Source organism: Thermobia domestica, chromosome 18 (assembly GCF_964235325.1).
Source record: "Thermobia domestica chromosome 18, izTheDome1.hap1.1, whole genome shotgun sequence".
Lineage (NCBI taxonomy): Eukaryota > Metazoa > Arthropoda > Insecta > Zygentoma > Lepismatidae > Thermobia > Thermobia domestica.
In genome coordinates, this window is record NC_137471.1 from 6,734,473 (window position 1) to 6,749,619 (window position 15,147).

General features: G+C 38.7%; 1 protein-coding gene across 1 annotated transcript in view; it reads left to right on the forward strand.

Moving 5' to 3' along the window:
* Positions 1-15,147, forward strand: part of LOC145674855 (uncharacterized) — a 203,636-nt gene that overhangs the window by 145,223 nt on the left and 43,266 nt on the right. Inside the window, exon 4 of the mRNA XM_081745090.1 lies at positions 14,184-14,337. Coding sequence (XP_081601216.1) covers positions 14,184-14,337 — 154 coding nt within the window. The remainder of the gene's footprint in view (positions 1-14,183; positions 14,338-15,147) is intronic.

Below are 15,147 nucleotides of genomic sequence, written 5' to 3' on the forward strand. Positions count from 1 at the left end.
ACTATGTTGGAAGTTTTGACATATAACAACATGTCGTCACAGTATTGCTGAATACGAACCAGTTGTCTAAGTCGTTGATGGAGAGAGAGTGTGTATATATTAAATAAAGTGGGACAGAGACTAGAGCCTTGAGGAATACCCAATGATGTTGAACGATAAGAAGAATATCTGTTATGGTATTTGACGCAGATGCGACGTTGTACCAACCAATTATGAGTATATCGGAGAAAAGGTGTAGGAAGGTGGAGTTGTGCCATGTGAGTGATGAGGCGATCGAGAATGATAGAGTCATATGCATGTTCCAGATCAAGTTTAACGGCAATCAAATACTGTCGATGTTGGAATGTGTTCCAAATATCGAGAAGAAGAGCAGCAACCGAGTCCAAAGATGACATGCCTTTCCGGTAACCAGTTATTGTGGGTGGGAAGACTGAATAATATTCCAAGTGCCAGTTCAATTTAGAGAGGATGATCTTCTCAAAAACTTTCACGACGCATGAAATAAGAGTAATCGGACGATAACTCTGAGCCAACCCGATAGGTTTGTGTGGTTTAAGTATAGGGACTACCGCTAAATCTTTCCATGAAGATGGAATATGTCCTGTCCTCCATATCTGAGAGTAGATTTGAAGAAGTACAGATCGACCATATGGAGACAGGTCGTACAAGTGTTGATATCTAATCTGATCTCTCCCAGGAGCTGTGGATCGCCGAACAGTTAACACCAGATTCAATTCTTGGATGGTGATATTCTTGTAGATTGGTGAATCACACTCCGGATCAAGAAGAGGTTGTATAGTTCGTCTGTCATTCAGTGGTTCTGGAGGCGTGAGAAGGCGATGAAATTCATCAATCCAAGGCGGTAGACTGTCAGTAGGAACTGCGCGTGGAGGAGATCCTGAAATTTGGTTCCGTATAAACGTCCAGATAGAAGACGAAGTAGCCTGTGGGTGGAGCGAGACACAAAATTGTTGCCAGTGTTGTTTGCGACATTGCTGGATGTATCGTTTATACATCGCTTGGGACTGGCGATAGAGTACATATGTTTGTTGACTCTTTTCGTTAAAAAATGCCTTTTGCTTCTGTTTACTATCATTTAGGAGTTGTTGGCAACGTCTGTTCCACCAAGGAAAATGGGAACGGGATGCTTGGGTTCGAGTCTGGCCAGGAATTTGAGAAGTAGATGGGGAGGCTTCTGATGCTGCTGCTTCTATAATATGTATGAAAGAAGAGGTGTTGATAGGAGTGACTTGTACTGAAAAATTACGGAAAAGTTCGTCGGTCGCATTCTGGTATGTTGTACGATTGTATGATTGAGGAATGCGAGAAACGGTTGGAGCATATGGCGAGAGGTGAGCCTTGGGCGTTCTCGGAAAAGTAACTCCTTCAAGTGTAGTTATAATAGGAAAATGATCGCTGCCACCTGTATATCCATATACACTCCAACTATGGTTTGCATACAGAGCAGAACTGAGGATGGTGATGTCAGGCGCACTGGGATAACCATTAAGGTTCGGGAGACGAGTAGCAGTCCCATCATTTGCAATGAGGTGAGTTGTATGGTCCATAGCAGCGAGAATGTTCCGAGCAGCTACGTTGGTGTAACGATTGCCCCATTTTACACTTTTACAGTTCGGATCACCCCCAATAACACAGGGACCTTGGATTGAAGTAAATAATTGTTGCCAGTAATGAGTTGTAGGAGGGCTGTCTGGTGGGGCGTAGATGTTGATAAAAGTGAGTCCAGCACACAGCACTCCGAGCACTTGTATTTTGGTTGAGCCGGTTGGTGGAAGTGTTGATATAACACGAGCCGGTAAGGAGGTGTGGATACCCAAGGCGATCCCTCCGTAGTGGTCATCCCGAGGACGGTGATAAACTCGGTATCCAGGAATTCTTAAGTTGTCTTCAAGGCGGGTCCAGGTTTCTTGTAACAGTATGATAGCCGGAGTAAAAAAGCGGCATATTTGCGATAAAAACACCTCCTTGCCACGAAATTGTTGGAGATTCCATTGTAGTATTCTTAACTGCTGCAACTGAGTCATTCTTGGATATGTTCCAGAAAGTGAATAATTCGTAGTAGTAGCGCCTGTAAATCTAATGCAGTAAGTGGCTGGGTGTCGGACTGAAGTTTGGGAGTTAACTGATGCAATTCCTGTAATAGTTCTTGTTTCTTGGCATGACTAGTATCACGTTCTTGGTTCCAAACTGGCTTCGAAGAGCTGGTGTACAAGGTATCTCCTCTGAACGTGCGAGTTCGTCTAACCGGAGAGGATCCTGTAGAATCTAGTAAGGCACGTTCTTCTGAGGAAGAGTAATTGGTTGAGGTTGGAATAAACGATTGTTTCTGTGAAGCCGATTGGATAGAATCATGTCCAGTAGGTCGTCGTCGTTTTGGAGAAAGAACGTGGCGATGTTCGTCGGGGAGTTCTATTTCTTTACGAGAAGGAGGTCGTTGGGGTTTGGGAGAATAGTGGTAAGAAAGGTTGTTAACTTTCGTGGAAGAGGAAGGAATTGGCTGGCGCTCGGGTGTGAGCTGCTGAGGTAATGCAAGGAGTGGGGAGTAGAAATTAGAGGTAGGTACACCCGAAGAAAGGTTAGGAGATGAGCGCTGCAATGGAGGTACTCGTTTTTGCGCTTCGTTATAAGATAATTTTTCCAATACCATGAGTTGATTAATGCGCTCATGTCGTTTCCGGGCCGGGCAGGTGCGTTCAGTGGCTGCATGCGGTCCGTGACAATTGATGCAGCAAAGTGGCTTGGTGCAATTGTTAGTATCATGTGAATCTCCACATTTAGCGCATATTGTTTGTTTGGAGCGGCACCCAACTTTACGGTGTCCCAGGTGGAAACAACCCCCCCAGCACTGTTTGACTGAGGGAATATACGTTGCTACTCGGAATTTCGAATAGTAGAGCGAGCATTCCTCTGGCAGATTTTGAGAGGCAAAAGTAAGTACCACTGTGGTGGTGGGGACGAACTCATTATCGTGCCGGCGATGAATGCGGCGGATATGCGTTATTTCTGCCCTACTTTTTATATCTGTTTTGAGTTCGGCATCCGTTATGTCAGTGTCCACCCCTGTGATCACGCCAACGGAATGTGTGGCGTAGGTTGGTATGTATGCTTTCCATCCGTTTCCTCGTAGAATCGGGTTAGTCAGAAAGTCATTAGCTTGCTGTCCGGTATAAAAAAGCACTTTAATTAGATTTCGTCCCGTAGGTTGAAAGGATTTTATTCCTGGAACCTTATTGTGAAATAGTAATCTACCCAGACTTAAGGGGTGTTTTCGCCCAATATTTGGATTGGTATTAGAAGAATGATCAGATGTCACATGCACTACGAAATCAGGAAAGTGATGGTTTTGGTACAGATTCACCGGTGGTATAGTTTCAACGGTGACCTCTGTCGCTATACGGATTGCAGAATCAGCAAATGTAGTGTCTGTGGGAGGGTCCGTGACCATGGAATGTGCAGGAGGAGGGTCTCCTCCCGATTGTTCAGCCATAATTAACACTTCCCTATATCATATAATGTGTAATATGAATGATATGTATCACTGTCACAAATAGAACAAATTAAGGAAACACGTCAATTAATAACACTCAGCACTTCACTCGCGATTATGTAATCACTCGACTACACAGTACCACGCGCGAAACCACTCTGGATAATAACTACTAAACTGCAATTGATACTACTTGTCCCTTGTGACAGCTCGCTGCGCGCACGTGGTGTTAAATGCTATGTTGCCAGCTTTTGTGTCGGGTATTGGAACACGAAATTATTCACTGCAAGTAAATCTCAATTTTTGTAAAATTAAATGACACAAAAGTAAACTAGAAAGAATGCTCTCAATAATCAGCAGGTCCACTACTCAAGTTGACATTCGACTAAAACAATGTCAATTTGTTTATATTCAAATTGGCAACGTGCGGAAAGGGTGGAATGTTTACCATTGGAGAACGAGAGAAATGAGCCACTATAATTGGCTGAACGTGCTGTTGCCATAGAAACAGTTCTTCTTGCCTGATTGTTATGACCACGTACGAGAAGGAAAAAACAAAGGAAAGCAACTGTCAGAAAGGACAACTTGCATTAAACGGACTGTAGTTAACAATAGTTGCCTCTCTGCTACGTTCGTTGCCAGGCAGTGAATGCCAACCCGTGAAAACATCCCATTGTGTGGGATTTTTTGCGATTCGTTTTCCAAACAGGGATAAAGGGAATTTTCGTCAAAATTTCCAGCATATGTGAGATTTTTCGTATATTTATTTCATGGACGCCAACAAAATGCTGTATCAGCAGAAAGTAGGCTAATTACACTTAAATCAATGCAGGCCCGCAACTAGAGGGGCGCTAGGGGGCCTGGCACCTCCTAAACTTTTTGTGGCCCCTCCAGACCTCAATACAAAAAAACACAATTTAGATATTATTAAGAGAATTTTTGATGACTTGCCCCCCCCCCAACATATTTATGCCCCCCAAACCTCTGTGGCTGGTTTCGGGCCTGAATCAATGTGAAATCAGTGCTAATTTTTAAATTTTATTGTTTTAAAGTGCATGTTAGTTGTGTAAATATGATTAATGCAAGAACTCTTGATTCCCCCCCCCAAAAAAAAAAAGACTGAGGAACGTAAATTGTACTCTGGAGTTTAGAAAAAGAAATCATGAACGGAAGTAAGTAAAATTACCAAATGTGGAAAATCCCGTTTCTAAAACGTTTCCACACGGAATAATTGAAGAATGAAGTTTGTCTAATTTCATTACATTTAGCAGAACATTATGGTACAAAAGCACAATGGAAATACTAAACTCTGACAGCAAAATGTGTTTGTTTTCATCAACAATTCCAGTACTCTCTTTTAATTAAGGTTAGTGTAAAGGGACAAGTTTTGCCGATAGATGTCACTACAATCTTCGTATCTCTCCCATGTATTTTTTTACCTTTCACGAAAATTTACAATTCCTTTTACAAATTTCAACCGAGAGAGTTCGATTTTTTATAGAAGGAACTTCATACCCTATCAAAGGGAACAATCCGTGCCGATTTTTTAATTTAGAATTTTCTTTATTGTTGAAACAGTTCCATTGTTAAAGATTTAGATAATCATTTCAACAATCAAGCAATTTCAACAATGAACAAAATTCCAAATAAAAAATCGGCACGGATTATTGCCTTCGATACATTATGACGTTCCTTCTCGAAAAATTTGAAGTTTGTAGGTTGAAATTTGTAAGAGAAATCGTGAATTTTCGTGAAAAGTAAAAAATATATGGGAGAGATACGAAGACTGTAGTGCCATCTATCGGCAAAACTTGTCCCTTTAAACCAACCTTAAGGAAAATAGTTATTAGAAATATAGAAAACCGGAATTTACGAATAATTCACTGAAATATCGAAATAAAATGTAAGTGACATACAGTAGTTTTATTTTTCGTATTTTATAAATTTTGAAAATCATATCACGTAGGAAATTTAAGAACAAAATGGGAATTTCTGCCTTTTGAGATGGGATTTGATAAGGTTCCCGGTTGGCATCACTGCTGCCAGCTTGCCTTTATGCGTATTTGAAAATGTATAGTAACGATGCTAACCATGCATGACCATGCCTTGCTATTTATTTTTAATACGATGGGTGAGGCAAAGTTTCATATTGCTACTCATAGAGAGTCTCCACCGTCCTTTGATCAACATGTTGACATGTTGACGTGCATTATCGTGGAACATAGAAAACTATGTTTGTTAATCATTGCTGGATGCTTGCAGATAAGTTTGCGGTGCATATTATGGCGTTCATGACTAACGATTCGCAGGGATAGTTTCGCCTCGACGGAGATGTTATGGACCAGCATACCAGTAACGTGTTCTGCGGTTAGAGAAGCGGTTTACGAAACCATCCTGGACATTGATCACGATCCAATTACTTATTATGACCTTTATGATTGACGTCACAGATATTTTTTTCATTAGAAGTAACGACAATCCGATGCAGAAAACCTTCTCGTTTATTCAGAGAACTACAGACCTCTAGACGACGATCCTTGCTGGATGGTGTCAACTTATGTCTTATCCACGAGTCCAACTTTATTACTTATGAGATTTCACGGAAACCACCGGATGACGGTGGTATGGTCATGGGCGCCCGAAGGGGAGGGCGGGGTGGGGCCCGAGCTCCCCTCTGACTGACAAAAATATATTAAAATTCTTAAGATTTTCCTAATACAAATAAAAATACCAAACGTAATATAGCTTTGAGCCCTCTCCCCTAGAAAATTTTCTTCGGGCACCCATGGCTATGGTATATGTCTAGCTCGTCTACAATTGCACGAACTCTTTTCTGAAAGGACGGAGACACCGTACAAGACACAAAGCATGTGTAAAGAAGGAACGACAGTGGTATGGTGTATGCCCAACTCCTCTGCATTGGCACGAATGCTTTTCCAAGAGAACAGGAACATCGTACAAGACACAGAGCACGTATAAAGAAGGAACGACAGTGGTATGGTGTATGCCTAACTCCTCTGCAATGGCACGAATGCTTTTCCAAGAGAACAGGAACACCGTACAAGACACAGAGCACGTATAAAGAAGGAACGACAGTGGTATGGTGTATGCCTAACTCCTCTGCAATTGCACAAACGCTTTTTCGAGAGGACGGAGACACCGTAAAGACACAAAGCACGTATAAAGAAGGAACAACAGTGATATGGTGTATACCTGACTCGTCTGTAATGGCACGAATGCTTTACCGAGAGGACGGAGACGCTATACAAGACACAGAGCACGTGTAAAGAAGGAACGACAGTGGTATGGTGTATGCCTAACTTGTCTACAATGGCACGAACACTTTTACGAAGATCTGCTTCTACGGCGTTCGTAGGAAGTTCCTCAGAACATGTTGGTTGATGGTAGTCGGATTCATTTTTAAATGTTGTGTCACCGAAGGGAAATTTCATAAACCAATGACGTATGGCACGTTCGTCCTTTATTTCATGTTCAAATACGGCGTTGTTGGTTTTCCCGGTGTTACAGATATGTTGAATGTTCCAGCTGGAACTCTTAAAGGGAAAATACTCGCAATTGTGTTTTCCACATGGTGCACTCTCGCACAACTCTGTTTACCAGCTCGCTGCCTCCTGTCGGATTGGACACCCTAACATGTTTTCTTAACACATACGTTGTTTTTATGCGTCCATCCATTGGCTCCGTTATAGGAGGTAGTTTTTCAGCCAGCAGACATAAAATTGGACATTTCAATCATACCAATCTAATACTATCTCTGAAGTTATTGTTACTTCCTTCATTAAAAGAAAATTCTAAAGAAATACATAAAGATCAATGGAGAAATGACATCTAACCCTTTTACGGTGACTTCTTGCGCAATAGAAAAACACTATATACCCTAAAGAAAGAAGTGAAAGCCAAGTAAACCATGATATTTCACTATCTTCAGTTCAGACGTATGGCGATTTCTCATATTATGGAAAAATACTAAAGATATTAATTGAAGATCAGTCAAGCCATGGTATTTCATTACCGCAGTTTTCCACTTTTTCAGGATTCGGTGACTTTTCAGTGTAGAAATATGGCTACTAAAGTAAGTCATGTATGCCAACTAAACCATGATGTTTCACTACCTTTAGGGTTAGGATGACTTCAGGGTTAGGCATTAGATATATAAAAATTGTGGAGGTCATTAAACCAATCAAGCCACAGTATTAGAAGATTTTAGGGGTACTCTGACTTCTCATATGTAGAAAATATATTAAAGAAAGGCATGAAAATTAAGGCATGATATTCACTATCTTCAGATGTAAGATGATACATAGCACTATAGAAGAAATCCAGCAAACTTTGCATCTTACTGTCTTTAAACATGAATTGAAAGTGTGAAACAAAGACAAGAGAAAGCAATCAAAGCATAATAGTTCACTATCTTCAAGAGTACACTGCCTTCTCGCATTATAGAAAAATGTCTATATGAAAAGCAACCAAAGCATGATAGTTCACTATCTTTAAGAGTATGCTGTCTATAGTTTACCATCTTTAAGGGTACGCTGCTTTCTCGCAGTATAGAAAAATATTAGATAAAAAAAGACAATCAGGGGATGATTTGCCACTGTTTTTCATAATACCGTGTTAACTTGCACTAGAAAAACGATAAAGAAAAATAAGAAAGAACAACCAAGGCATGATACTTCACTATCTTTAAGCTTACGCCGCCTATAGTTCACTATTTTTAAGAGTACGCTACCTTCTCGCATTATAGAATAATGTCTATAAGAAAAAGCAACCAAAGCACGATAGTTCATTATCTTTCAAAGTACGCTGCCTTCTCGCATTATAGAATAATGTATATATGAAAAAACAATCAAAGCATGACATTTCACTATCTTTAAGCTTACGCCGCCTATAGTTCACTGTCTTTAAGAGTACGCTACCTTCTCGCATTATAGAATAATGTCTATAAGAAAAAGCAACCAAAGCACGATAGTTCATTATCTTTCAAAGTACGCTGCCTTCTCGCATTATAGAATAATGTATATATGAAAAAACAATCAAAGCATGACATTTCACTATCTTTAAGCTTACGCCGCCTATAGTTCACTGTCTTTAAGAGTACGCTACCTTCTCGCATTATAGAATAATGTCTATAAGAAAAAGCAACCAAAGCACGATAGTTCATTATCTTTCAAAGTACGCTGCCTTCTCGCATTATAGAATAATGTATATATGAAAAAACAATCAAAGCATGACATTTCACTATCTTTAAGCTTACGCCGCCTATAGTTCACTGTCTTTAAGAGTACGCTACCTTCTCGCATTATAGAATAATGTCTATAAGAAAAAGCAACCAAAGCACGATAGTTCATTATCTTTCAAAGTACGCTGCCTTCTCGCATTATAGAATAATGTATATATGAAAAAACAATCAAAGCATGACATTTCACTATCTTTAAGCTTACGCCGCCTATAGTTCACTGTCTTTAAGAGTACGCTACCTTCTCGCATTATAGAATAATGTCTATAAGAAAAAGCAACCAAAGCACGATAGTTCATTATCTTTCAAAGTACGCTGCCTTCTCGCATTATAGAATAATGTATATATGAAAAAACAATCAAAGCATGACATTTCACTATCTTTAAGCTTACGCCGCCTATAGTTCACTGTCTTTAAGAGTACGCTACCTTCTCGCATTATAGAATAATGTCTATAAGAAAAAGCAACCAAAGCACGATAGTTCATTATCTTTCAAAGTACGCTGCCTTCTCGCATTATAGAATAATGTATATATGAAAAAACAATCAAAGCATGACATTTCACTATCTTTAAGCTTACGCCGCCTATAGTTCACTGTCTTTAAGAGTACGCTACCTTCTCGCATTATAGAATAATGTCTATAAGAAAAAGCAACCAAAGCACGATAGTTCATTATCTTTCAAAGTACGCTGCCTTCTCGCATTATAGAATAATGTATATATGAAAAAACAATCAAAGCATGACATTTCACTATCTTTAAGCTTACGCCGCCTATAGTTCACTGTCTTTAAGAGTACGCTACCTTCTCGCATTATAGAATAATGTCTATAAGAAAAAGCAACCAAAGCACGATAGTTCATTATCTTTCAAAGTACGCTGCCTTCTCGCATTATAGAATAATGTATATATGAAAAAACAATCAAAGCATGACATTTCACTATCTTTAAGCTTACGCCGCCTATAGTTCACTGTCTTTAAGAGTACGCTACCTTCTCGCATTATAGAATAATGTCTATAAGAAAAAGCAACCAAAGCACGATAGTTCATTATCTTTCAAAGTACGCTGCCTTCTCGCATTATAGAATAATGTATATATGAAAAAACAATCAAAGCATGACATTTCACTATCTTTAAGCTTACGCCGCCTATAGTTCACTGTCTTTAAGAGTACGCTACCTTCTCGCATTATAGAATAATGTCTATAAGAAAAAGCAACCAAAGCACGATAGTTCATTATCTTTCAAAGTACGCTGCCTTCTCGCATTATAGAATAATGTATATATGAAAAAACAATCAAAGCATGACATTTCACTATCTTTAAGCTTACGCCGCCTATAGTTCACTGTCTTTAAGAGTACGCTACCTTCTCGCATTATAGAATAATGTCTATAAGAAAAAGCAACCAAAGCATGATAGTTCATTATCTTTAAAAGTACGCTGCCTTCTTGCACTATAGAAAATTGTGTAAAAAAGATAAGAAAAACAATCAATGCATATTAGTTCACTATCTTCAAGAGTACGCCGCCTCCCCGGATTATAGATAAATGTCTATATGAAAAAGCAACCAAAACTTGATATGTCACTGTCTTTAAGAGTACGCTGCCTAGTTCACTATCTTTAAGGGTACGTTCCCTTCTTGCAGTATAAAAAATTTAGGAAGATAAGAAAAAGACAATCAGGGCATGATTCGCCACTGTTTTTCATAATATGGTGTTAACTTACACTAGAAAAACGCTAAAGAAAAATAAGGAAAAACAATCATTGCACTATAGTAAAATGCTAAAGAAAGATAAGAAAAGACAATCATGGCATGATAGTTCACTATCTTTAAGAATACGCTGCCTTCTCACACTATAGAAAAATGTCTGAAAAAAGATAAGAAAAAACAATCAAAGCATGATAGTTCACTATTATTAAGAATACGCTGCCTTTTCGCAGTATGGAAAAATGTCTAAAAGAAGATAAGAAGAAAAAGTAATTAGAGCATAATAGTTCTCAATCTTTAAGAGAACGCTGCCTTCTCGCACTATAGAAAAAAGCGCACTATAGAAGAAAGCGCACTATAGAAGAAAGCGCACTATAGAAAAATGCGCAGTATAGAAGATAAGAAAAAGCAATTATAGCATGATAGTTCACTATCTTTAAGAGTAAGCTATTTATAGTTCACTACATTTAAGATTACACTGCGTACAGTTCACCATCCTTAAGAGTATACTGCCTTCTCGCAGTATAGAAAAATGTTAGAAAGACAAGAATAAAAAACAGTCAAGGCATGATTCGTCAGTATTTTTAATAGTATGCTGTTATCTTGCACTAGGAAAACGCTAAAGAGAGATAATAAAAACAATCAAGGCATGATAGTTTTTATAGTTCCACTATCTTCCGCTGCCTTTTCGCACATGGAAAATACTAAAAATATTGTGACAATCAAGCTAGCCCTATTCCATCATTATTAACATTTACAATTTCTTCCCGTCTTCTCTGTATATATATATAAAGGGTAAACTTAAGTAAAGCATTGTTCCATGAAGAATTGTATACATACATACACGTGATTGGATGAAACAAATTGTGCAAAAGCTTTTTGTGTGTTTCTTATTTTTGCACGCAACAATTTGAAGAGGTCAGTCTTGTATTCATTGCAATTAACCCTCGTAATCTTCTGATTAATCAGTAATTACCAGACTAAGAGAGAGAGAGAGCCGTTGGTCATATAAAAAGAGAGAGATGGCGACTGCAGAATACAGGGGTGGGGGATCACAACGAAGAGTAGTCTCTCTGTAGTGAAGAGCCGTATTTTATCCAATATGTTTGCTTACACGATACCAATGCGTGTATATACATATGTGTGTGTATATACGTATAATACTTGGATTACCGTAAAAATACCGATGCACGGTTATAAATGTTTAACAGAGAAATTTGAGCGGGAAAAATTAAGTTGGTTGGTCTTTTTTTCAACCTGGAGAGCACATACCATTTGTTAGTTATGTTTAAGGCGTTACGGTATGTCAAACTTTGAAGACGAATATATGATAATGCCAGACAGATATATATATATATATATATATATATATATATATATATATATATATATATATATATATATATATATATATATATATATATATATATATAAAAGAAACCGTTTCATTTTTCCCTTCCCTCGGTTCCTATTAGTGAATTAAGAAAAAAAACAGTCAACAGGCTTGTTTTAATGTGTCTGGTTTTTTGCATATTTTTTGACACAACGATCTCGTTTCTTGGTCCTAAGAAGCTTTTCTCCGTCTCTCTCTCTCTCTGTGTCTTCGGAAGAAGAAAAGGTTCTTAATTTCTGGAATAGTTGCTTCGCTTTGTGGATCATTTTTATGCACCTGGTTTAATTTGATGAATACACTGCACTCTCTCTCTCTCTCTCTCTTTCTCTCTCTCTTTCTCTCTCTCTCTCTCCAATTCAGCCATTCCTTCCACAAAGGATTGTCGAATTAACGAAGTGCTAAAAATAGCTTACTGAGAGCGCTTATTTATTTGTTTATTTGTATTTACATCCTAAGTTCTGCAGTTTAGTGAACAGATCTATCTAGCATTACATGTTTCCTTTTGGATGTCAGCACTTAACTTCGCCAATTCTAGACAATTGCTTGTGAATGCTTGTAGAAAACCCTCTCATGTAATTTACATATACTGATCGTCAAAACAGTACGGCCGCCCGCTACTTTGTGAATGAAGTTGTTGCGTTGACGTAAGTGGCTCGGGGTGCAGCAGAATTGCCCAGCAAACGGTGACAGGGATCTCACTCGTGGTTAATGTCTTTCAAAGATGGGGAAACGACAATGAAACCAGCAGCAAACGACAAGGTATGAGGGTGGCCACACCTCATTAAAAATAGCGGACGTCGTTCACTCTCGAGATTGGTGCAACAGTATAAGGCACAAACTGTTGCACAATTAACAGTGAGCAAAGCATAAATGTTCCTGAACACACAGTTCACCTTGCATTGTTAGGTATGGGTCTCCGCAGCCAATGTGCCACATGTGTAGACTACTAATGTTAACCACATGGCTTCGTCAACTACGACTGGAATGGACATGTTTCCATCATCATTGGATCGCAGAGCAATGGCAGAACGTCTCATGGTCCGACAAATCACGATACTGCCATGAACACGATTCCATACTACCATGATTATGATCACGAAATCACGATTCCTCATCACATTGATGGCAAGTCAGAATCTCTCATCTTCAAGGGAAACTGCTCCTCGAGACGTGCACAACAAGTGGCCGGGAGTGGCTTCATTATGATTTAGGAAACCTTCACATGGGCATCCATGGTCCCGGTAGTGTACATGGATGACATCATGAGATCATGGCATCAGGCCTCCTAACTACCGGTAGGTCATTTCTGATCATGTGGGCCATATTTTCAGCTGCTAACGACATCTTTTAGCAAGACAACGCTCCTTGTCACAAGGCCAATGTTGTACTGCAATAGTTCGAGGAGCACATTGTTGAATTTTAACTCTGCAACAACCCTCAAACTCAAGTTTTAACCCGATTTTACACCTTTGAGATGTTATTGAATGTTAGACCCGAGCTCATCGACCCCCTCCGCGAAATGAATTAAGTGAGTTGGTATGCAGATGTGGTATGCTATGCCTCCAGTAACCTATCAAAGCCTCGTTGCTTCCATGCCAAATAGCATTCCTTGAAGCCAAATGTGAATATACCAGATATTAAGTAGATGGTCATAAAAATTTGGCTGCTCATGGTATACTCTTTACGAAGGATCTTAAAAGCCTTAGTGGGTGGTATAGAAAATTGGCCTATTAGCCTTCTCCTCCCACTACATGGTAGTGAAACAAATATTTTCTCCGAAATTCGGTGTTGCCAACAAAATTCGAACTGGACGACAGCTCTCGGCGAGAATACGGGGAGAGCAAATGCTGATGTTCTCCGTCTCATGAATAAGGAAACTCCGAGTGCTTGATGTTACTTTGTTATTTGACACTTTCAACCTGCTTTCAACAGAATATTTCTTCTTCCATTGAGAAGGAATGATCTATATATGCAGGCAAGTTGGTCAGTGTTTGTTCATTTCCCCCTTCTCTATATAGAAAGAAAGAACCCACATGTGTAAGCCATTAATAAGAGTGTAATGGGGACCAAAGCTATGGCAACGTCGTCGAACATATGTCACTAGTAAGAGGATATGACTGTTAGGACAGTTCCAATTACCACCCACTAAGGTTTTTAAGATTTTGATAGTACTGTAAAAATAATGCATTTATATCGGTATTAATATTACTGGCAGTATATAAGTTTACCATATATTAAACTACCACCATATATAAAGTGTGTAATGATGATGTGTACAACTTTGGAACTGCTGTATATTCCATTCTTTATCTTCTTACAGGCATAATAAGATCCATTTGGGAGAAAGGTCATACAAGTGTCCTCATTGTTCCTTTTGTGCAAGACTGTCATCACAGCTGAGGCGTCACCTTCGGTTACACACGGGGGCAAAGCCTTATCGATGTCCCTACTGTCCCTTCACATGCAATCTTCTGGTAAGTATTCTTATACTCGACCTTTATTACTCTTAAATAATTCGTCACGTATACACTGTAAAGGAATATATTAATATCCATGAATTTATACATTAGTATAGATAATTATCAATGTGATGGAAACATCTGGAGTTGGAAACACTTCATATGTTTGGGTTGGCAATGCCGGATTGTTGATAATTGTGTGTTAGGGCGAATTCCGTACTACGTGAGAAGCAGTAGGACAACAGTGTACAGTGAACTGAGGAGATGGTGATTGTGTAAAATGAGTGACCTCTCTGATTTCTAAATGGACGTTTGGTTTTCTGATGCAAATATGACAAGTATGGCAAATATGTTTAATGTGACGTAAGGAAAAAACAGTTCTTCTGTAATATTTTTTTGTGATCAGGAAAATACTTTATGCTCACCCTGTATATCTTCTATCCTACAGTTTTTTCCGAATTTGTTGTAAATACACAAAAGCCAGTTTGAAACTGGACGACTTACACACGTAGGAGTGTAAGCACTGTATATTAATGGTTTCGATTTGTAGTGATGAATTTCACAAGTCATTGTATCAGAATTTGAAAATCGTGAAAAATTTAACACTTTCAGACAAACTGTATCAATAAGCCTTTCCACTGACAGCAACAATGCTCAGTACTAAATAGAATCACTACTTTTTGAAACTTATAGGCTTAGTTTTTGAAACTTATAGGCTTAGTTTTTTGAAACTTATAGGCTTAGTTTTTGAAACTTATAGGCTTAGTTTTTGAAACTTATAGGCTTAGTCACTTTTCTCTATTATAATTTATATTAATAATAATA